This window comes from Arachis stenosperma, chromosome 1 (assembly GCF_014773155.1).
Source record: "Arachis stenosperma cultivar V10309 chromosome 1, arast.V10309.gnm1.PFL2, whole genome shotgun sequence".
Classification (NCBI taxonomy): domain Eukaryota; kingdom Viridiplantae; phylum Streptophyta; class Magnoliopsida; order Fabales; family Fabaceae; genus Arachis; species Arachis stenosperma.
In genome coordinates, this window is record NC_080377.1 from 12618218 (window position 1) to 12640284 (window position 22067).

The window sequence follows — 22067 nt, forward strand, 5'->3', positions numbered from 1 at the left end:
AACAAGCAGATGCGGATATGTATTCAGTTTCAGCTGTAGATAGAGCAACTGTGGCTTGTTTCTTGCTTGACCACATGTTGAGTGAGCTTCCAAGGAAGCAACACATGCCAGAGGTGCTTCTTCTATCCACTCTATCTCCCACATAATCTGCATCACAAAACCCTACGGCACAAAAATCATCAGATTTTGGATACCACAAGCCATAATCACATGTTCCCTTAATGTATCTAATGATGCGCTTAACAGCCAAAAGATGGGATTCTTTTGGGTGAGATTGAAATCTTGAACATACACCCACACTTTGAACAATATCTGGTCTAGAGGAGGTAATTAAGATACATTAATGAACCAATCATTCCCCTATACCATGTTTCATCCACATCTTTGCCATCATCATCTTTTTCAAGTTTATTGTTTGGATGCATTGGTGTTCCCATTGGTTTAGAATTTTCTAGGCCAAACTTTTTGATAAGTTCTTTTGCATACTTTCCTTGGTGAATAAAAGTACCACTAGGAGTTTGTTTAATTTGGAGGCCAAGAAAGAAGGTTAGCTCTCCCATTAAACTCATTTCAAACTCACTAGTCATGAGTTTTCCAAACTCTTCACACAAGGACTCATTGGCCGATCCAAACACAATATCATCCACATAAACTTGAACTAGAAGTATATCATCATTAGATGCTTTAATGAATAAAGTTGTGTCCGTGGTACCCCTTTGAAATTGATTTTCCAATAGGAAGGCACTAAGCCTTTCATACCAAGCTCTTGGAGCTTGTCTAAGACCATAAAGAGCCTTAGTTTGAAAACATGATTTGGAAAATCTTTATGTTCAAAATCGAGGGATTATACCACATACACTTCTCTATCAATAAAGCCATTAAGGAAAGCACATTTAACATCCATTTGAAACATTTTGAAACCCTTATGGGTAGCATAGGCAAGAAGCAATCTAATTGCTTCCATTCTGGCTACCGGAGCAAAAGACTCATCAAAATCTATTCCATCTTCTTGATCGTAACCTTGGGCCACTAATCTAGCCTTGTTACAAACAACTTGTCCATCCTCACCAAGTTTATTTTTAAACACCCACTTAGTACCCGTAACTTTCTTACCATTCGGATGAGGTACTAATGTCCAAACCTCATTCTTGTCGAATTGAGCAAGCTCCTTTTCCATGGCCTTGACCCATGATGGGTCTTCAAGAGCTTCTTTCACATTATTGGGCTCCATTTGTGACAAAAATGCAAAGTTGCTTGGTTTGGATTGTCTTTTGGTTGAGGATCTTATTGTCACTCCTTGGGAGGGATCACCAATGATGAAGTCATGAGGATAACCCCTCATAGACTTCCATTCTCTAGGCTTCCTTTGTGGTGTTGAGCTTTGATGAGTTTCTGTTGGTCTCACTGTTTCAGTTTCTCGTGCTGGCTAAGGAGACAAAATGGAAATATCTCCTCCAATCTAACGAGACAATTCTGGACTGGTAGATTCTTTAATTTGGGCAGACTTGGGATTTTCTTTGCTTGTTCCAGCTCCTTCACAATCTGAATCACTATCTATCACAGTACTGGGAATTAAGTTAGAATCACAAAAAGTAACATGTATGAATTCCTCTATGGTTCTATGTTCTTTAAGGTAAATCCTATAGGCCTTACTAGTGGTAGAGTATCCAACAAACATTCCTTCATAAGATTTTGGATCAAACTTCCCAAGATTTTCTTTGTTGTTAAGCACAAAACATTTGCATCCAAAAACATGAAAGTACTTAAGTTTTGGAGGGGTTCCTTTCCATAGTTCATAAGGAGTTATTTTCAACCCTTTTCTAATAATTGTCCTATTCAAAATATAGCATGCTGTATTTACAGCTTCAGCCCATAGAAATTAGGAACCTCATTCTCACATAACATAGCCCTAGTCATTTCTTGAAGGCTTCTATTCCTTCTTTCAACAACCCCATCTTGTTGAGGTGTTCTAGGGCATAAAAAATTATGAGTAATTCCAAAGACATCACAGAAATTTTCAAAGTCTTGGTTTTCAAATTCTTTTCCATGATCACTTCTCAAATGAGCCACTTTCAAATCTTTTTTATTTTGAATTTTCTTGCAAAGGGTTGAGAAAGCATGGAAAGCATCATTTTTGTGAGCAAGAAAAAGTACCCAACCAAATCTAGAGTAATCATCTACCACTACGAAACCATAGTATTTACCTCCTAGACTTTGAGTTCTTATTGGACCAAAAAGATCAATGTGTAACATCTCTAATGGCCTTTTGGTTGAAATTCCATCTTTTGGTTTAAAAGAGGATTTAACTTGTTTGCCTAATTGACAAGCATCACAAGTAAGATCCTTATCAAATTTAATTTTAGGAATTCCTCTAACCAGATTTTTCTTTACTAGCTTAGAAATTTGGTACATGCTAGCATGACCCAACTTTCTATGCCATTGCCATTTTTCAGATTCAAGAGATGTAAAACATGTTACATTTTGTTCTTTCAAGTTCTCAAGAGTTAATCCATACACATTGTTGCATCTTTTAGCTTCAAAAAGAATATCCCCAGTTTTTTCACAAATAACCAAGCACGCAAATTTTCTAAAAATTATTTCAAATCCCAAATCACACAATTAACTTACACTAAGTAAATTATGTTTCAAACCATTGACAAGAAAAACATCATTTATACAAGATGAAAAGTTTTTACCAACTTTTCCAACGGCCACTATCTTTCCTTTTCCATCATCACCGAAAGTGACAAGACCTCCATCATATTCATCAAGCTTTATGAAGAAGGTTGTCTTTCCGGTCATATGCCTAGAGCATCCGCTGTCCATGTACCACATATTTTTCTTCCTCTTGGATGCTAGGCACACCTGATCTACATGATTTGCCATGAGACAAGGCTATGACTTGGTCTTAGATTCTTCATCACTGTTTGAGTCATTTTCCAAGTCTTCCCATGATGCCATCAGACCCTTCTTCTTCTTTCCCCCTTTTGCTTCTCCTCTTTCTTTAACTTGGGACAGTCAGATTTGAAGTGTCCCATTTCCTTGCAGTTGTAACAAGTTACTTTGCTAAGGTCTTTCTTCATTTTCCTTGAGCTGCTGCCTTTGCCTTTGAACTTTACCATTTTTTTGAATTTTTTGGCAAACAACACAAATTCATTTTCAGAGGAGTTATCACTGGATTCATCATCCAGGGGGTTAGTTACAGAAGAAAAAGTAATTCCTTTCTTTTTTGACTCTTTTTTCAAATAGGTGTTTTCAAAAACAAGAAGATTTCCTCTCAAATCATCAAATGTCATGGAATCAAGACTACTACTCTCAGAAATAATTAAAGCTAGACATCTCAACACTCTTCTCACAAGCACAGAATCTGAATGAGTGATTTCCATAGCATCTAAGCCAACAATGATGGTGTTGAACCGTTCGAATAGTTCATCAATGGATTCTCCTTCTTTCATTGCAAACATTTCATACTCTCTGTTTAACATGTCTATCTGAGTCTTCTTTACAATGGTGGTTCCTTCATGAGTGATTTGTAATTTGTCCCAGATTTTCTTTGCCGTTGTGCATCGTGATACCCGTCGGTATTCTTCGAAGCTGATAGCACAGTTGAGTTGATTTACAGCCTTGGCATTTAGCTCCACTTTCTTCCTATCTTCCTCGGTCCAGCTTGCTTCTGGTTTAAGAGTGACTACTCCTTCAGCACTTGTGTTAGTAGGAAATTGTGGTCCTTCTAGGATGATCTTCAAAAGTCTGTAGTCTACAGCTTGCACAAAGATCTTCATTCTCTCCTTCCAATAGGTATAGTTTTTCCCATTGAAAAGAGGCGGTCTGTTGCTTGACTGTCCTTCTGTGAGATTGTAGGACACCAGATTTGAGCCACTGCTTTCTGTCATGAGGATCTTTTCTCCAAGCTGCAAAGCTTGATCTCTTTGAGACCAAGCTCTGATATCAATTGATGGTTTCAGTGGCTAAGAGAAGGGGGTTGAATCTTAGCCCCTCTTTGCTTGATTACACTTTCTAATCTTTGAGGAGACTTTTCTGTTTTTGTCTCGTCCCTAGCCACGAGACTTTTTATTTTTGTCTCGTCACTTGGCACGAGATATTTTTGGTTTTAGCTCCTGTGTAGTAGAAACAGAAATGGAGTAGTAGAGAAAAAAATTACACCCAGATATATCCTGGTTCAGCTGCTAAGTGCAATGCAGCCTACATCCAGTCTCCATCACAACAATGATAGAATTTTACTATAATCAACCTAATTACAAACTGTAAAGTGCTAACCCAACTTACAAGGGAATTCCCACAGAATCATGAAACACAACACAGATGTACAAAGGAACTCCAAGGACATCTATGGCTTTTTCTTTTAATTTTGCACTTTCTGCCTTTTTTCGCTCTATGACTTTTTCATACAAACCTCACTGTTTGCCTTTTTCCATGAGACTCAAGACATAACAAAATTAAACAGAAAAATACAAAACAGAATACATTGAAGGAGAAGAAAATTTGTAAGCTTAGGTAGCTATGAGACTTCTGTGCCTTGCATTCTCACACTTTTCTCCTTGAATCAAATCGTGGCTGTTCACCCCTTTTATAGAGAGGAGAAGCCTTCACAGTTGAAGCAAAAACCAAGCTTAACTTCTTTTCCTTCACACATAACCGGTTCGGCCAGAGAGAGAGAAGATGTAACTTATGCAAAACCCAACATGCAAATACCTTTAGTTCTTCCTTGGTCATCAGACTTCATCAATCCGAGCGCTCCATCCTTGGCTTGCTCTCCAAGATGGATTTCTGGCCCTTGATGCTTCATGATGATGATGGCTTCATCTGCTCCAATCTCTGCCTCTTCCATCACGTAGCCACCCTAGCTACCTTCTGTGGTGGTTGAGCAGAATCAGAGACAAGCCATGCCTCCAAGAATCTTCACCTTGCTGGCCGAATCTCCTTCTACCTTTTTTGGTATGAAGAAGCCAAGATCTCATCACCATATCTTACCATTCATGGTTGAAGATCTCAGCCACAGCATACTTTATATTTTTTATGTTTTCTTGCCATCATCATGATAGTCTTGATACTAGCTCTTTCTTCTTGTTGTTGGTAGCTTGCTAATGCTTCGATGTTTCCTGATGGAAATGACCGAGAGAGAGAGAGAGAAGAAAGACTAGAGAAAAAGAAAAGAAAAGCAAAGCAATGATGAGTGTTATCAAAAATAAATTAATTAGGTGCAACTTTCCATGTTTTGTGTGGCAACGTGTAGACTTCCATCAATGCCATCAAATTACTTTGCTTTTTTTCTTTCATGTTTCCAAGACAATAAACACAATTGAATAAATTTGAAATCCATTCCTTAGCGGGAGATTGGTGTCCGTGAAAACATGCAGCTATATAACAAAAATTGGATTTCACCATGATGATAAAAGAATAGCTTAACCGTTGGGTCCCATTTCCTTTTTAATTTTGGACTAACCTATCTGGTCTTGCACCAACAATTAATTTGGACTTACACCATTAAATCTGACCCAACTATCACAATAAAAAAACCAGCCACATATTCTTAGATATATTTTTGCACAAGGCTGAATTTTAATTTTTCATTGGGCTTGCTATTTTTTCGGCCCAACACAAAATCTGTACAACAAAATTATTAATTAAGCAAGTATGAATTAAGATCAAATTAATAATTTTATAATTAATTATTTTTAATAATATTTGTTCATCATCAAATTAAATTAGAGTTTCCAAACTCATCATATCTAAACCCTAGAAGTGTTATATAAAAAATTTGCAGACGAGAGTCTACTTGCCTAAACTAGTGGATATGATACCCAAACAAAGTGAATCAACTTAAGTTTTTCAGCACAATATATTTGCCACTCAATCAAGTGGGCGGACACCTCTTTTCTGTTAAATCTTGAACTGTTTTGTACCGTCACTAAACTTCGCAACGATTATATTTATTTTTGATCTAGTAACATTCAATTGACGAAATTAACTCAATAAACCTGTACACGCAACAACGCTAATAAATTTTGTAAAGTAAATATATTTTCCAAATTGTAAATTGAAATCTAAAAAGTTCCACATATCCGAATACATAGATGTTAACTGAAAATAAAAAAGGGACATGATAAGTTGCAATGCTACCTTATCTCAAAATTAAATCATGACAACTAATCAAGAGCATGGTACAAAAGTAAAATCTAGAATTTATCCAAAATTCCATAAAAAACAATGACTTGTTAATTTAAGTAGGGTGACCACTTATTTATGTTGACAACATAAAATGAAGGACGAAGGAAAAATATAGATAAATAATGAAAATAAAATAGTAAACAATGTGAACAATGGATATATTGGATGTTTATTTTACTAGGTGTACGGATGATTATTCTAATATTATGATTTAGGTGGGCAATTTAGACGTGTAATATGTTTTAATTTGATTGGTAGTTGTTCATGTTGTTCAAAAAAGTTATTGATTACGTAATATAAGCCATGAAATAAAATCCATGATATCTCATAAAGTATAAGCAAGATGTCATCACTTATTTTTGTAGTCACTTATTCTAAATTCACTGACATGATAGTGAATGCCAGCAGCAATAGTGCAAATATTTCAAAAAGCATAGATAATTTTGAGCATAAGAGAATATAGACACAATTCAAAGAAGATTATAATCCTCAAAGACATTAATATTTAATTCATTGTTCATTCATAAATCCGTCCTATGGTAAAATCTTCCACCCTTAGGAGATGGCCAAACAAAGGCGTGGCGCATATAATTAGCAGGGTTCCAGTTCTTCATGATGTAGACACACTTCCTATGGACAGTCACTTTTAAGAAATCTCGCTCCATGGGTGGAGCTCCACTGTCAAGTTGCAATGCTGCAAAGTCCTCTAATAGGGACAGTGTGAAAACTGAGAAGCAGAGCGCCAATGATTCGAATCCGGAATCCAATAGTTCCGCAGAGAGTATTGCACACACCTTCCCGTGGCCCTATCTGTTATCCAGGGTTGAAAACCCTCAAAAAACACATCAAGGCATTCATATAATGCGACGCCGCCATTCTGGTGGTTAACCAAAATGGCAAACACCTTCTCCAAAGGTGTGTTAAGAGGAGGTCCCTCCAAAGAACGTAAAATCCAGAATCTATGACCAGTGGATTTATATAGAAGTAAAGATGGCCTGAGCCTGGCGTGTTTGCGATGAATGACCAGCAAAGAGGGGCGGGTACACCATCCAGTGATTCCGCAAGCTCAATTCTGCGCTCCTCAAATTTGAATTCGTAGATTCGCCAGCAGCCGGGTTTCTTTGTGAGATTCTGACGCGGTGCTCTGGACAGCGCCATATAGATCTTGGAGTCGAACTCGAAAGGACACAAACCAGGCTCTCGAAGTCGCAAAGAGAACTCGATCTTTGGTGGAGGAAGCAAATAAGTCCAATCTTTGGCATCATCATCTTGTTTCTTTAAATTGCTTAGTTTGATCACGAACAACTCTTCATAAGTAACAAGGCAAAGGCACGCTTCCTCCGCCATTTCAACCTGCTCCGTTTTTCGCCTTTTTGGCTCAGCAGCATCCAATTCCGCCATCACTCTCTCTGATAGAACAACGAGATCACCACTGTGCGGTGGTGCTGCGGCAGCAAAAAGCTAGAATTAGGGTAAAGTACTGAAGAGTTAAAGGAGAAAGAAAGAAGGGGCTGTTGGCGGCGAGCCACTAGGGACTTCGTTGCATGCGTTAGACGCTTCAGTGCTTCTCAGTTACGAACTTACGATTAGGACTTGGAAAAAAAAAGAAAGTTGCACCGTGAAAAGAGGTGATTGATGAGTAATTAATTTTAAAAGAGTGACAGATTAGTAAAAAGAAAGCCAAGTATACATACATAAACATTGAATGAAATCAAATATTTATCTATTTGATCCAAATTTATATGTGCTAATATTTGAATAAATATTTAAAAAATACATAAAAAATTTTAGAAAAAAATTAAATTTTAGATATTTTATTTTTTTAAAAAAATTTAATCATCCACAATAAAAAATTTTTAAAAATTCACTTAACATGTTCTTATTTTTTGAAATTATTTTTGTCGCCGACATCAATTTTTAGGTACGATTTTAGTAGTTTATTTTTTTTTTTCTTGTAATAATATCTAACAGTTATACCCACAGATATGAAACTCAATCATGTAATCCATACTCACAAATATGAAGCCCAATCCTCCATAGACTCTAAATAGTGTAAAATGTAAGATGAAGATGAGCCCATAAGATACTCATTGACAAAAATAAAAGGTGGTCTGAAAAGGCAAGAGAAACGAAACTGTCATGCTCCTTTAAAATGACCTTAAAAGGTAACAACAAACAAATAACTAGTCTTGAACTTTTATTTTTTTTTATAACCTTATAAAAAAATTACTAACTTAATTAGCAAATTATTCTTTTAACTCTGAAACATTAATATAATAAATAAAAAATTAAAATTTATTTAATTAACAAAAAAATGTGACACTCCTCATTCACTAAGGAGCATTTATGGGCATCCAAAAAGCCAGAATCCATCCTATGACAAAATCATCACTGCACAATGAGCATAAATCACAAATATTTTTGCAATAGAAGTCCCTCTCAATAGTGGCCTTTCAATGAATAAGGTAACAAAATTGAACTCTGAGTAATAGATAGTGCTGGTAATATACTCAGTCAATATGTTATTGTCTTGCAAATTCACAAATATGTATATGTAAAAACTTATTAAATATTTACTAATAATAATACAACTGAAAAAGGGGTACATAAAAGGAATTAGTTTGAGGTACGTTACAAGAACCAAAAAATTACAGAAGGATGCCGCATCATTCAGTAAATAACATTTCATTTCAGCTGTGAAAGCATGATCATCAGATATTTTTAGCTCAGACTATGATTTGGTACAACATTAGCATCAATGAACTCAGAGAGAAGGCCTAGAGAAGTTAATCAACCTGCCAGATGAATAGCAATAACTACCATATTAATTTCAATAAATAAAAGAAAATAAACCTCCAATCTCATGTTTGTAGGACAAAGTATCCCTTGCCATTGAAAATTGACAAATTCGTCCATCAACATTCCCTGATTAGATCCTTCAACATTATGGAAAAATTAACATTTTAATCCTTCCATACATGCATAGATTTTGTATCATAAGACTAATTCGACATCCTTTTTAAGAATGGTTGAGGGTTGAATTTTCATTTTCAAACTCTGAGGAACAATTTTACCATAGCCTCAACTGCAGATTTATGTTTATGTTAGTACTACAAGAAACTAGAGGAAATTTACCTGTGTGTATATTTAATTTATTTTGTATTCATTGATACGCATCCATTTGGTGCACGACCATTTATCACCCTTAATCACTGGACAACCACCTAGAAAAAAATTGTTGTATAGAAACAAAGAAGCTTGTAGTTGTTAGTTTATCTTCTACAAAAGAAAAAGCTTGTTGATAAAACTAGCAGCTCAATAATACTTGGAATTAATTGCATTTTATCCTCTGAACTTTGTTGATTTACAAATCAACCTTCCAAACTTCCTTATTGTTACAATTTTCTAACAAAAGTTGAATTACATGAAAAGTTCAGGGAAGGCATTTCCATATAACCAAAAGTTCAAACGGGTATATATAGTGCACTTATTTTGAGCAAAATCCACATTTAGAAAAGTTTAAGGAATTGATTTGCACATTAGGGACTAAAGTAAACATAGGATAAATTTAAGGGAAAAAAAGTGTAATTAACCATAATAATTAATCCTTACAATGATGACCGTGATGATCACAAGAGAGAAACTAACCATGCAAACTTGATGGGTCTAAAGTTGCATCAGGCTTCATGCTCCAAAAAAGCAAAGCATCCCCCCTCTTCGGCTTAATAGAAAGACCTTTCTTTCCACACTCGGAAAGCTCATTCCACCATGGCACAGAGCTGATATTTCCCTTGGCAGCTGGGAACACAGTCTCACCACCTTCTTCAACATCTGAGCTGTATCATGAGAACCAAAAAGCATGCAGCTTTAACATCTGTCTTCATATCCATGAAGAATTGAAGTTAATCAGCAACTAAATTCACTTACAGGTACATCAGTACTGTCGCTATACGCTGGCCCCCGTTCTGTGTGTTAAATTCATCCAAAAAGTAGTCATAATGAGGCTCATACTTTTGTCCAACTTCATAGTGGAGAACTTGAAGTCCTTCACCCTGCTCTGTATAATAAGAAACATTGTTTATGTTATGGTTTCTTCAAGCACACCAATGAAGAATAACATATTAATTTTAGCACCACAATCCAGATAGAGGAACACAAAACATGTGGGAGTGGTAGAATCTAGAGCTAATACACATATGTTATTTTAAGTAAAATCAAATCATTGATTTAATTTCACCAAATAATGAAAAATCATACAAAAAAAGGAGGTCATAGATAAGAATACATACCTACAGGTATAAAAGTAAAATCAGCAATTCTCTTCTCTATATTCCTCACAACTTTATCACGTCCTCTGGCTAGAAAAGTACCAGAGCTTGTCCTTACTCTGAATGAAAAAAAGAATTTGTTCAAATAAGGTTCAGCATCGGCGAGTGTCAAGGGAAACATAAACAAGAAACGGATATTTATTTTCGATATCTAACCTGCTGTCTTTACTCTTCCCAGTTGTACTATCTACAACGGATGACTTATGCATATTTGGCTTGGCTATATTGATTAGATATTCACATTCTGCTTTGGTCTGCTCAGATTAATCAGCTAAGTTTCAGTATTTGGAAAGTGTGTAGATTGCAATAGTGTATTACATTACATTAATACTACAATAGAGCATGCACCTTAGACAATAATTTAACACAGTATAGCCCCATTATGCCAAAAGTCAAAGGTAGATTCAGATTCCAGAAATAACATCTTGATGAGTTACAATCACTCATATATTGCAGAAGTGATTTTTGAATCTGATTTTACACTCCCCTACTAAACAACAATAAACAAAAACCTTCCATCAACCATTACATTCATCTCTTACATTGATCGATACCAATTCATTCACACACATTTCATTAATCTCAATCTTATGCTAGCATAAACAAATTTGTGTTCCTTTAATCCAGCTTATAGAAAAAACGGTTCTACAACAAAATTCTTCTGTATGATTTAGAAAGTTGAACACTGACTTTTCCGAAAAGCTACTATTTCAGCTTCTACCAACCAAAAAAAAAAAATCTCAAAACTAGCATTTTGAAAAATCCTAATTATTTTTTAAATTTATCCTAATCATATGTGAAAATCGATTTTTTTTTTCAGTATAAAAAGTAATTTACAGGTAAAAAATAAGCTGAAACTAATTACAAAATACAAATGCAAGTTAGTTCTTTATCCTTCAAAATCTGAAATTCGCATCAAGTCAACTCAGTCCCCAATCCATATATGAACATCAAACTACTGAAGTGATTGCTTGAACCGCCAACTTGGTTAGTTGCATGGTCATCTCACTTGTTCACTCAAGCAATGGTGAAGAATTCAAATCTCGTCTTATACACGCAGTAATCATTAGCCAATATAAAAACCTTAAATGTAGCTCAGATCCGTGACACAGGCCAAGGACTGAGATATTATGAGAAATAAAAAAAAAGTTGACTGCCAAAAAAAAAAAGAGAAAGTTTTTGTGGACTAACCAGAAAATTATGATAGATAAAAGCACGAGGCTCCCAAGAAACTACTTCAATCCAGTGTTCTCCATTGCCATCATCGTCTTCGCCTCTGCAATCAGAACAGAGAAAAAAGCGAACAAGTTTGAAAACGAAACGATGAAGATGAATTGGAAGGAGCGGTAGCTAGCAATGATGATGATGATGATTACGTACGTGTGGAGAGTGTTATGAGCGATGTGAGTGAGGTCGTTGGGTTTTGAAACGTTGTGGTTTGAGGCGGTTGGAATGGAGAGGAATCCGAGCGCCAGAAGGATCAAAACGAGGAATGTGAAGATGAGGAGTGAGGTGAGGATCATGGAGGAGGACGACGTCGTTTTGCGAGCAGGCTGAAACCTCGAGTACCTTGGCTTCGCCATTATTATTATTGAAAGAGAGAGAGAGGGCTGAGAAGTATGTAAGATCTGGAAATGAAGGCGCGTGGTATTTTATATTTGTATATAGAGAGAGAAAGATGAGAAAGTAGAGGGAAGGTGGAGAATTTTCAAATGATTTTCGTTGACAATGTGACTCAGAGAGAGAGAGTGTGTGTAAGTGTAAGTAAATTTTGATGAGAATGTGATTCTGTGTGCTTCATCCTTGGGTTTCTCTGACTCTGGGGGTGGTATGATGATTAATAATGATGAGTGATTACTTGTCAGATTGTTATTCTTTTTGGTACGTGTTACTATGTTACTGTCACTATTATACCAAGTTCAAGTCAGAAAGAAAAGGCTCTACTAAATTGCTATAATTCAGACACCAAATTGCTATAATTTTTTAATAAATTTTGTTATATTTACACTAAAATTAGTTATTAATATAAAATATATATTAAAATATAAATATATATTAAAAATAAAAAAAATTTAAGGGATTAGTATTTTTATTAAAATTTAGTTAATATTTAATCATAAAAAAAATGAATAATTTTATATCATTGGATATAATTTCATATCATTAAAAATATTAATAATAGTTAATTGATGGCCATAAATTACAAAACTTGCTGGTCTTCTAACATTTCTCAAAAATGAATTAAACTATATATGTATTTATATATAAATATATTAATAGCAAATTTTAATAATTAATTTTAATATACGAATAGTATTTTTATTTTTTAATTGTTACCAGAATATATTATTTTTAATTATTAATTAATTATCAATATTTAAAAATATAAATTAAAATATATTATTAGATTATTAAATTAAAATAATTAAAGTGATTCATAGAGTATAAACAATGGACAAAGCTCCCTTTGTCTTAAAAAAGACATTTTAACTTTCAACTTTTTAAATTTAAAACAATACGATTTATTTGTTAAAAAAATCTATTTCATTTTGTGAAAAATTTATTTGTATACTAAAATCAGTTACTAATGTATTTATATATAAATACATGTGTAATTTAATTTATTTTTAATATATATTTATATTCTAACATATATTTTATACTAATAGTTAATAATTATGTATAATCACACATTCAATGAACTTCTTTAATTAAAAATTAATAATTTTGAGTAGATAGATATTTAATCATGTTTGACTCAAGTAAATTGTAATTAATGAGACATATATTAAACCATGGGTTATTACAATAATAGTACATGAAATTGTTTAAAAGTATTATTTATACATTAAAATTAATTTTTAAAATTAGTTATTATATATTTGTATATAAATATATATATAATTTAATTTATTTTTAATATGTATTTTATATTTAATATATATTTTATATTAAAGATTAAATTTAATAACTAATTTTGATATATATCTATTTTAATTTAAAAAAACTTATACTAACATCACAAGTCATAACATTAACAATAGATATTTTTAATTAAAATATAAAATATATATTAAAAATAAATTAAAAATATATGTTTTTATATAAATATATAATAATAAATTTGGTGATTAATTTTTAACATACACATAGCATTTTTTATATATAGTAATTAATTTTTTGTGTATATGTCGCATATATATATATATATAACTTTTGATAGAATACAAAATCATTAAAATTGAATTTAATTTAGATAAATATAACTATATTATGAATACATAAAAAATTAGTCACGGATTTAATTAATTATACAATATATATTAAAAATGAGTTAAATAATATATGTGTATAAGATAAGGTAGCTGATTTTAATTTTAAATCAAAGTTTATATTTAGAATAGGGAAAGAACCGACCGGATTGCATTACAAATAAACTTCATTTTCCTAATCTCAAACAAGTGCTGCATTGAAAGATAAAATTACCAGATCACGATTTTAAAATTATAGTCAAATTATTTATAACAAAAATTAAAATGTCATTAAATTCCATAGACTCAAATCAAATTCGAATTTAATTTCTAATAAATACTCAAGATAAATAAGATATTGAAAGTCAAATGAACTTTTAATTTGTAACATTTAAAGCAAATAATTCCATTTACAAATCAAATCAATCCGGGAAAAAAAAATTCAATGATATATATACTTCTTTATCTTTTCTTGATGCATGTGCTCCTTCTCTGTTCTTCCCAACTCTTTGAAAAATCCCAATAAATCTATATAGTACGCCACCATCCCTTGATTAATGTCAACCAAATTATTTCTTAATACTCCCTCCCTATTCAGTTTCTAATTAGCAAATATTCAAAAATTCAAATATCACTTTCAATTACTCCAAAAATTCTCTATATACATGCCTTATTAATTCTGATCTATATCTCTTGCATAATCATTAACCCAAAAAAAAAACCTCTTGAAATTCTCAAAATCTGTGTTAGTGTCAAAGTTCTGTAGCCACTCTTCATGATGATGGAGAAAATCTCCAAATTGAAGAACAAGTTGTTCAAGTTTTTTCTTACACAACCTGTAGTAGCTTCAATGGCCCTTCAAAATCCAACAATGAGTCCCAACAATAGTGTATCCAAAAGGGGTTGTAGATCACACCATGGATTCAAGGTTTCAATAGTTCCAAAGGAAGTTAGAAGAAAGCATAGGAGTGCAAGCTTTAGGTCAAATAATGAACCATCATCTCCTAAGGTATCATGCATGGGAGACGTTAAGTGCAAGAAGAAGAGAATGGCCCTCAAACAGAAAAGGGTTGAAGAGACTATTATAACCAAAAGGAATGATGATGTTCCATGTGAACAAAAGAAGGGCAAGGTTCTTCTTTGGATCTTCAAGGGTCAAAAGCAAAGTGGTGGGAATAAAGGGTTTGTGTTAGAAGAGAAGGCACAAGAAAATTCACAGGTAATAGCAGCACCATCATTGGGTGCCATGAAGAAGTTTAAAGGTGGTAGAGGGTCACTGAGAGATTTTGATGTTACAATTACTAAAAGGTGTTAATATATATATGTGTGTGTGTGTCAACTTTATTACAATTATCCTTGAAGTTAAATGCTATCATGGGTTTTTATGATATTTCTGATTGCCAGATGCAAAGTTTATTGAAAAAGAAAATGTTGATACTTGTTTAGTATAATTTTATAGGTCTGTAGAGTGGAATTTGGTTTGTAAAGAGGTTTAGTTGAATCATGAGTTGCAGAATTTCATCTTTAAAGTGCTTTTATTCGTTTATTGCAGCCTTAACTTTCAAGCAAGTTTTGGTTTGAACTTTTGTAACTAAGTGATATGCACTTGATCAAGCAAATATAAGCTTCAACTAAAACTTTCATGTGAGATCTGAAAACAAAAGCTCAACTATAAAACTAACATTCATAAAAATGTTAAAGCTAGGCATCTAAATTGTTGTTATTTTGTAAATTATTTCAGTAATCAGCTTGGAAAAGAATCACATAAAAGTGCTAGCATACACTGGTTTCCACTAAAATGGAATCCCAATGAATGCTAGCTTCTTTCCCCATGATCCTATCTAAACTTAGCAGAGTTTCAAATATTTGTGTTGTAAATGGGTGTGTTTCATCATTTACCCCAAATTTTTGGTGACCTGATTCAAGCTCCACAGAACTATACCCAATTGGCTTCTTGATTTCTTTCTCCTTGATTACTTTCCTCACTCTAGCTGCATCCTCCCATCTTCCTGCATCTTCGTACATCTGTGCTAGAATCACATAGCGCCCCGCATTGTTGGGGTCCAAAACTAATAATTTCTCTGCGGCAAATTCAGCAAGCTCCATGTTTTTGTGTATTCTAGAAGCACCGAGTAAGGCACCGTAAACATTCTTCCCCGGTTGAATAGGCATAGTTTGGATAATCTCCAATGCTTTATTCAAATCCCCAGCTCTGCCTAATAGATCCACAATGCAAGCATAATGTGCCTCGCTTTTCTTGACACCATAGGTTTCCATGGACTGAAAAAGGTGCCAGCCTTGTTCGAGCAAACCTGCATGACTGCAAGCAGATAACAAGCACAAAAACAAAACACCATCCGGCTTCACGCTTGACTCAACTAATTGCTGAAACATGCGGAGTGCTTCCTCCGCAAGACCATGCATTCCATAGCATCTAATTATAGCATTCCACACAATGACGTTTCTATCAGAAACCTGGTCAAAGATTGCTCTTGCCATGCGAATGTAGCCACAATTCGAGTACAATGATATAAGACCACTAGCTATAGCAGCATCAAGATTCATCCCTATCTTGACAATATAAGAATGAATCCAATATCCGGCTTGAACATCCGCAGCCTGAGCAAATGCAGGGAGAATAGTCACAAAGGTGGCATTATCCGGAGCACTGATATCACCATCCCTCAACATGTCATAGAACAGCAAGATTGCATCATCCACATATCCATTTGTGGCATACCCTGAGATCATTGAATTCCAACTAACAATGTCGCGTTGAGGCATCTTATCAAACACTCTTCTAGACACTTCAACTTCCTGACACTTCGCATAAAACGCAATGAGGCCATTGGCAACGAACAAGTCCAAGTCCAACCCACACTTCACAACATGCCCATGAATCACTCTACCCTTATGGAAATCCCTCTCAGCAGCACATGCCTTGAGTGCAAAAGGATAAGTATAGCGATTCGGGGTGGTGCCACTCGTGTGCATCTCATCATAAACCTTTATGGCCTCAACAAAAGGACCCATGTTGGCATATCCCTTGATGAGCACGTTCCAACAGAAAACATCTCTTTCGGACAAAGTGTCAAACACCTTGCGTGCATATTCAAGGTTGGAGCTTAATTGGGTATACCTGTCTACTAGCTTAGTTGTGACAAATGGATTTTGTTCGTGGCCATTAACAACAATCTGCGCATGCGTCTGTTTTATGCAATTGGTGGTTTTACAAAGGTTCAAGAGGTCTGTGTAAGAGAAAGATTCTTTTTTGTGAGGTTTTGGGACCAAAAATTGTTGCACTCTACGAGACACGCCATGCATTTCTTTGCTATGTCTTAAAAAGAGAATAATGTATATATGCTACAGCATTTGAAAAAGCAAGAGGTTTGTCAACAAAATCAAGCCATGAAAATAGGAACTTTGGTATTGGAATAGTTATGGAACATGTAGCACTGCAGAGAACAATAGTTTGAATATTTAAACAAATTATAAAAAAAAAAAACATATTCCTTTAATCCTTTCAGTAACGATTGAGGTTGGTCATAATTATTTCCAATTATTTTTTAAAAAAATATTAATTCACTTTGTTGATAACTTGAAATTTTTTTCCCATTTGAAGATTAAAACACCCTTTGATCTGATGCGCAGCATGTGCCATTGAGCAACCAAAAGTGATGAACCTTGTGAAAATTTCTGTTCACATGATGAGCACTGCAGAATATATAATGTTCATACCATTCTCTTGAAATCACATAGAAATGCTCTTACATAAGTATCTCAAAGTGACAAAAATATTGATATGAATATATTTCAAGGAACAACCTTACATCATTTTAAGAGGGAAAAAAGTTACATTTAAATTAGTGATCTATGACAGTTTTTGCCAGCAAATATCCTACAAAAGTTAACTTGCTGGATTGTTGAGATGGTTGGCCTGAAACTGTCTTAGAAGCAGCAGTGACTGATGATAAAGATTGAGATCGATCCCATCAACGTTTCTACCGACACGAGCCTGCAAAACTCCCTGCACCAAGAAACAAAGAACAACATTCTCAATCGCGCATTCTATGGTGAATGTGTTCAATGTGCTGATCCATTTTTAAGAAGAGCATACCTCATTATTCTCGGATCGGATTTGAAGCTCACCAATGAATTGGTAGATAGAACCAACTTTGAAGGTAAGATCCCTCAGATGTTCGGTATTAACTTTCAAGAAATCACTACCATCAACGATTGTTGCTATGGCTGTCTCTAATGTGTATTCTTGCAACCTGTAGGAAGCTTAAAATATGTTAACGAACGATCATTTGCTACCATCATTGCCTGTGGTGAGATTTTAAAATATATACAAAATGCTAATCATACATCAATTTTTATTAGTCCAAAAATAATGCTACATTACTCACATCCTCAAATTTGATGCTACAGAAATAACCAAGGCAATATAGTTTTAGGAACAAGAGAACCAAGATCAATGAAACTATGGCAAAACTCAAATGGCATGGAATTTCAACATCATCTGAAATATGTCCTGTCATTACTATGGTGAAAATTCCCACAAGAAGTACAACTAGAATTGCACCACTCACTTTCCGGTTACTCTGAGCGACGCTCCTTGCTTGAAAAATGGCGACGAATGGTTTAGCTCTTGCAAAGTAACCAATGCACCAGATTTTATTTCAAACTGAGCCATCAAGCTACACCTCTAACCAAATTAAGCTTCAAGTTGTACCTGCAAAATTTGAGAAAGCAATATCTATTATGACATTCAACAAAGCATAAATCCATGTTAATGATCAAGTTATTATAGTAGAAATACCCCTCAGAATCTGCAATTTAGTTTAGGCAACAAATTGCAACACATATTAACAGAGAGCAGCTTAATTTTCAATTTTCAATTTAGTTTTATGTTGTTTTTTTTTTTAATTGCTTAAGTTCTTAATTGGAAAAATCCTATGCAATTGACAAATCCAAGAATCCATTGATGAAACCCTAAATCAACTTCCAAACACAAATCACACCATAACTCTACATTGACAAGTAAAAATATGATTTTTCTTATCATAACATCTACTTAGTAAACAAAAATCAAGTTAGAAATTAAACACAATGTTGAGAGCGGAAACCTGAATTATTGCTCCAGTTGAACAGAGCAGAGCTTCAGGCGGCGGTGGCGGTGAAGAAAGTCGAAGTCACGGCGGCAGAGGGTGGAGAAAAATGTGGACTTAGGGTTGAATGGAGTGCGTACGAAGAGAAGCAAAAATGAAAGGAATTTGTACGAATTTCATAATCCAGAGTGTGTAAAAATTGTTCGAAAACATTTGATGACTATTAAGTATTAACCCTTCTTTTGTGTTTCAGGTACAATTGAGCTTCCATGACTAAGAAACATTGAAGCCCATTCGCCATTACTCTTTCTGCTTCCATATTCTCATTACTCATTACTCATTCCTTATTTTTTACTTATTTTAAATATACATAAAAAATATAATTTAATAATTAATTTTTAATATGTACATAACATTTTTATCTTTAAATACCGATAAATACTAATATATTATAAATAAAAAATAAGAAGTATAATATTCGAAGTAACAAATAAATTAACAAATTTTGAATTTTTATATTTTTTAATATAAATTATTAATATAATAAATAAAAATTAAAAATTGTTTAATTAATAAAGAGTATAATGACTTTAAAAATGAGTCGTCTTTATGTCAAAAATGGTAAATTTTTTTATTTCTTATAAATATTGCGATAAACAAAGTAATTGGTTCAAAATTTAAATTTTTTATATCTAAGATGAGAATTGATGGAGCCATTAATATATAGTTATGAGAAAATAATTAATAAAATCATATTTCTAAATAATAATAAAAGATAAATAATATTGTAATACCTTGATTGAGTATTGAGAATTAGTAGACTTAGAATGAAGTCCAAATTTTTCAGCAATTTCATCATATCAATTATCCTTCTTATACATGCATATGTATAAAATACATAACCATTTGGCACAAATTATAACATATTCATGAATATATGCATAGTAATATTCATTGTACAAATAATATTTCTCATCTACTTTAAAATCATTGAACAAAAAATAAATTAGAAACCAAAGAGAAAGACACATTAATTAATTATTAATAATTATGAAAGGTTCCATGGAGGTGGAGCTGCCTTGCTCGAACCCTAAGTTGTAAACGAAGAATTGCATGCATACATTGCATAGCAATATGTGATTGTTTCCTCACAAAAACACCACGCACCAATGCTTGCACCTTCACAATGCTTCTAAGACCTCCATATGCTCTTCTTGCCTGTTCAATAATAATTCAACCATATCATCACACACCATCCATTATAATTCAGAAGTTTATAAATATATGTATAAATTTAATTTTGATACAGTGTAAAATAATTTTATATATAAATTCAATCATATAATGTCACATTAATAAAAATAATTAATTTTTACTTTATTTTAATCGTATGAATAATTATCTACAAAAATCAATGTAATTAAATAATTGTATGACTGTGACATGGATTTGTCAGGGTAAATGGGTAATATATAACATACAAGATGACCCCTAAAATAAGCTTGGATCTTGATTGCCGCAAGATCTTCCTTAGCTATGGTGGTGGTTTCTTCTTCATTGTTGCTTCCTATGGTGGCTTCATTATCATCTTCTTCGAGTTGGTTTCTTCTTGTGTAAGGTAGAGCAGTGATGATGTTGTCTTTGTTGGATAATCTAAGGAACTTCCTCCGAATAATTCTCAACCATTTGTGTGACGATGCACCCATTTTGTATATATATGGTCTTGTGTTTATATGAAATTGAACATATTTTTTTGTTGAAATAATGTGTGTGTGTGTTTATATATTGATGAATTTGGATTGAACTCCTTTGGTGGAAGATCGAAGTGGTGGCGTAAAGAAAAGGTAAGAGTTGTGGGTAACATGTTTGAAGTGATGTATACAATAAGGTGGAAATTTCGACTTCATGTAAAGTTGATACTTGAGAACTGTTATATGATTTAATTAAATTTTTATCTAACGATTCCCAAATATCAACTTTACGTGAAGTCGACTTCACCTGAGTTTTCACCATAGAATAAGTGTTTTGATTTTGTTTCCTATTATATAGTGACGTGTACCGTTTAAAATATATTTATTAAAATTATACGAAATAATGTATTTATATATACAATATATAATAATTAAATGTGTACATAGTATTTTAATTAAATTATATATTGATTAAATTATGTGTTAAGTTTTCAACGCTACTAAATTTAAAAAAATGTTAGATTCTGAATAAAAAAGTGTCTTAATTTTATAAATTAATATCTTAGAAAAAAAGAATAAAGTTTGAACTTATATATATTTTATATTGAATTACTAAAACATAAATATTACACCGTTAAAATTATTTAGAAATTATATAAATAACAATATGTATGTAAAAAATTTTTGAAAATTTTCGATAGCACCCGTACTCTAAAAACTGTCCCCGTATGAATGTGAGAATTCATAAAATGAAAACTAACGTGGTAGGATGATTTTCCTTTTTCACCAAACTATATACTTATATAGTGTGTCATGATTTCAAACCATATTTTATGCTCAGCCAACTACCACTCTTCACCCAACCTCTAGCTTTTTTTTTTTTCCGAATAACAAATAAGAATGTTTATTATATTAATTTTAGTTATTGATATATAATGAATGAGTCTGATCTTACGAGCGATTTAATTTCGGTAGTATTAAAATATTATTAGAGTTGTTAGTAGTTGGGAGTTAAAGTCAGTAATAATTAATAGTTAATAGATAAATATTTATGAGGTTAGTTAAAAATATCTTTATAAATAGTATGACTTTTGTATCATGTAAAACAACTTAAACACAACAACTTTATATAATATTATCTTCTTATTCTACTCTTCTTCTCCCAAAAATTCAACAGTAGATTTATAATTAGAAAATGGTAATATTAACAAAATAATATCTAAAGTTATTTTATATAATATAACATTTATAATTTTATATACATAATATTTATAATTATATATTTATTATATATAAAATTATATAATTATTCTAACAATAATTAATAAATATTAAATAAAATAATTTTAAACTAATTGGTCAAATTTTTTATTGTCTTTCGAATATTATTTCTCAGCATAACTGTGTTAGTAATAACTTATATGCAGTTAAAGTCAAATTATACCATATGATTTTTTTTGTGTCTAATTATACCATATGGCTTAATAATGATGATCA

At 32.8% G+C, this 22067-nt stretch overlaps 6 protein-coding genes across 6 annotated transcripts; 1 reads left to right on the plus strand and 5 right to left on the minus strand.

The window, feature by feature from the left end:
• Positions 1-6827: 6827 nt before the first annotated feature.
• Positions 6828-8267, minus strand: LOC130939631 (uncharacterized). The gene is made up of 2 exons (XM_057867743.1): positions 8205-8267; positions 6828-7634 (listed from the first exon to the last, which is right to left on the minus strand). Exon 2 carries the CDS (start codon positions 7588-7590, stop codon positions 7003-7005), a length of 588 nt encoding a protein of 195 aa, XP_057723726.1. The 5' UTR covers positions 7591-7634; positions 8205-8267; the 3' UTR covers positions 6828-7002.
• Positions 8268-8631: 364 nt separating this feature from the next.
• LOC130939404 (probable prolyl 4-hydroxylase 10) lies at positions 8632-12210 on the minus strand. Its single transcript, XM_057867514.1, has 8 exons — positions 11898-12210; positions 11709-11793; positions 10674-10771; positions 10479-10576; positions 10117-10246; positions 9838-10025; positions 9325-9413; positions 8632-8984 (listed from the first exon to the last, which is right to left on the minus strand). The coding sequence occupies exons 1-7, from the start codon at positions 12098-12100 to the stop codon at positions 9337-9339; spliced, it is 879 nt and encodes a 292-aa protein (XP_057723497.1). The 5' UTR covers positions 12101-12210; the 3' UTR covers positions 8632-8984; positions 9325-9336.
• Positions 12211-14482: 2272 nt separating this feature from the next.
• On the plus strand, positions 14483-15439 carry LOC130939305 (uncharacterized protein At1g76070-like). Its single transcript, XM_057867421.1, has one exon. The coding sequence runs from the start codon at positions 14544-14546 to the stop codon at positions 15081-15083; it is 540 nt and encodes a 179-aa protein (XP_057723404.1). The 5' UTR covers positions 14483-14543; the 3' UTR covers positions 15084-15439.
• LOC130939295 (pentatricopeptide repeat-containing protein CRR2, chloroplastic-like) lies at positions 15356-17180 on the minus strand. The gene has a single exon (XM_057867410.1). It carries the CDS (start codon positions 17090-17092, stop codon positions 15542-15544), a length of 1551 nt encoding a protein of 516 aa, XP_057723393.1. The 5' UTR covers positions 17093-17180; the 3' UTR covers positions 15356-15541.
• A 308-nt stretch (positions 17181-17488) lies between these two features.
• Positions 17489-19199, minus strand: LOC130944207 (CST complex subunit TEN1). Its single transcript, XM_057872421.1, has 4 exons — positions 18898-19199; positions 18361-18503; positions 17886-18042; positions 17489-17795 (listed from the first exon to the last, which is right to left on the minus strand). The coding sequence occupies exons 2-4, from the start codon at positions 18462-18464 to the stop codon at positions 17676-17678; spliced, it is 381 nt and encodes a 126-aa protein (XP_057728404.1). The 5' UTR covers positions 18465-18503; positions 18898-19199; the 3' UTR covers positions 17489-17675.
• Positions 19200-19920: 721 nt separating this feature from the next.
• LOC130975409 (protein IQ-DOMAIN 20) lies at positions 19921-20585 on the minus strand. Its single transcript, XM_057900212.1, has 2 exons — positions 20361-20585; positions 19921-20097 (listed from the first exon to the last, which is right to left on the minus strand). Exons 1-2 carry the CDS (start codon positions 20583-20585, stop codon positions 19921-19923), a joined length of 402 nt encoding a protein of 133 aa, XP_057756195.1.
• Positions 20586-22067: the final 1482 nt, after the last annotated feature.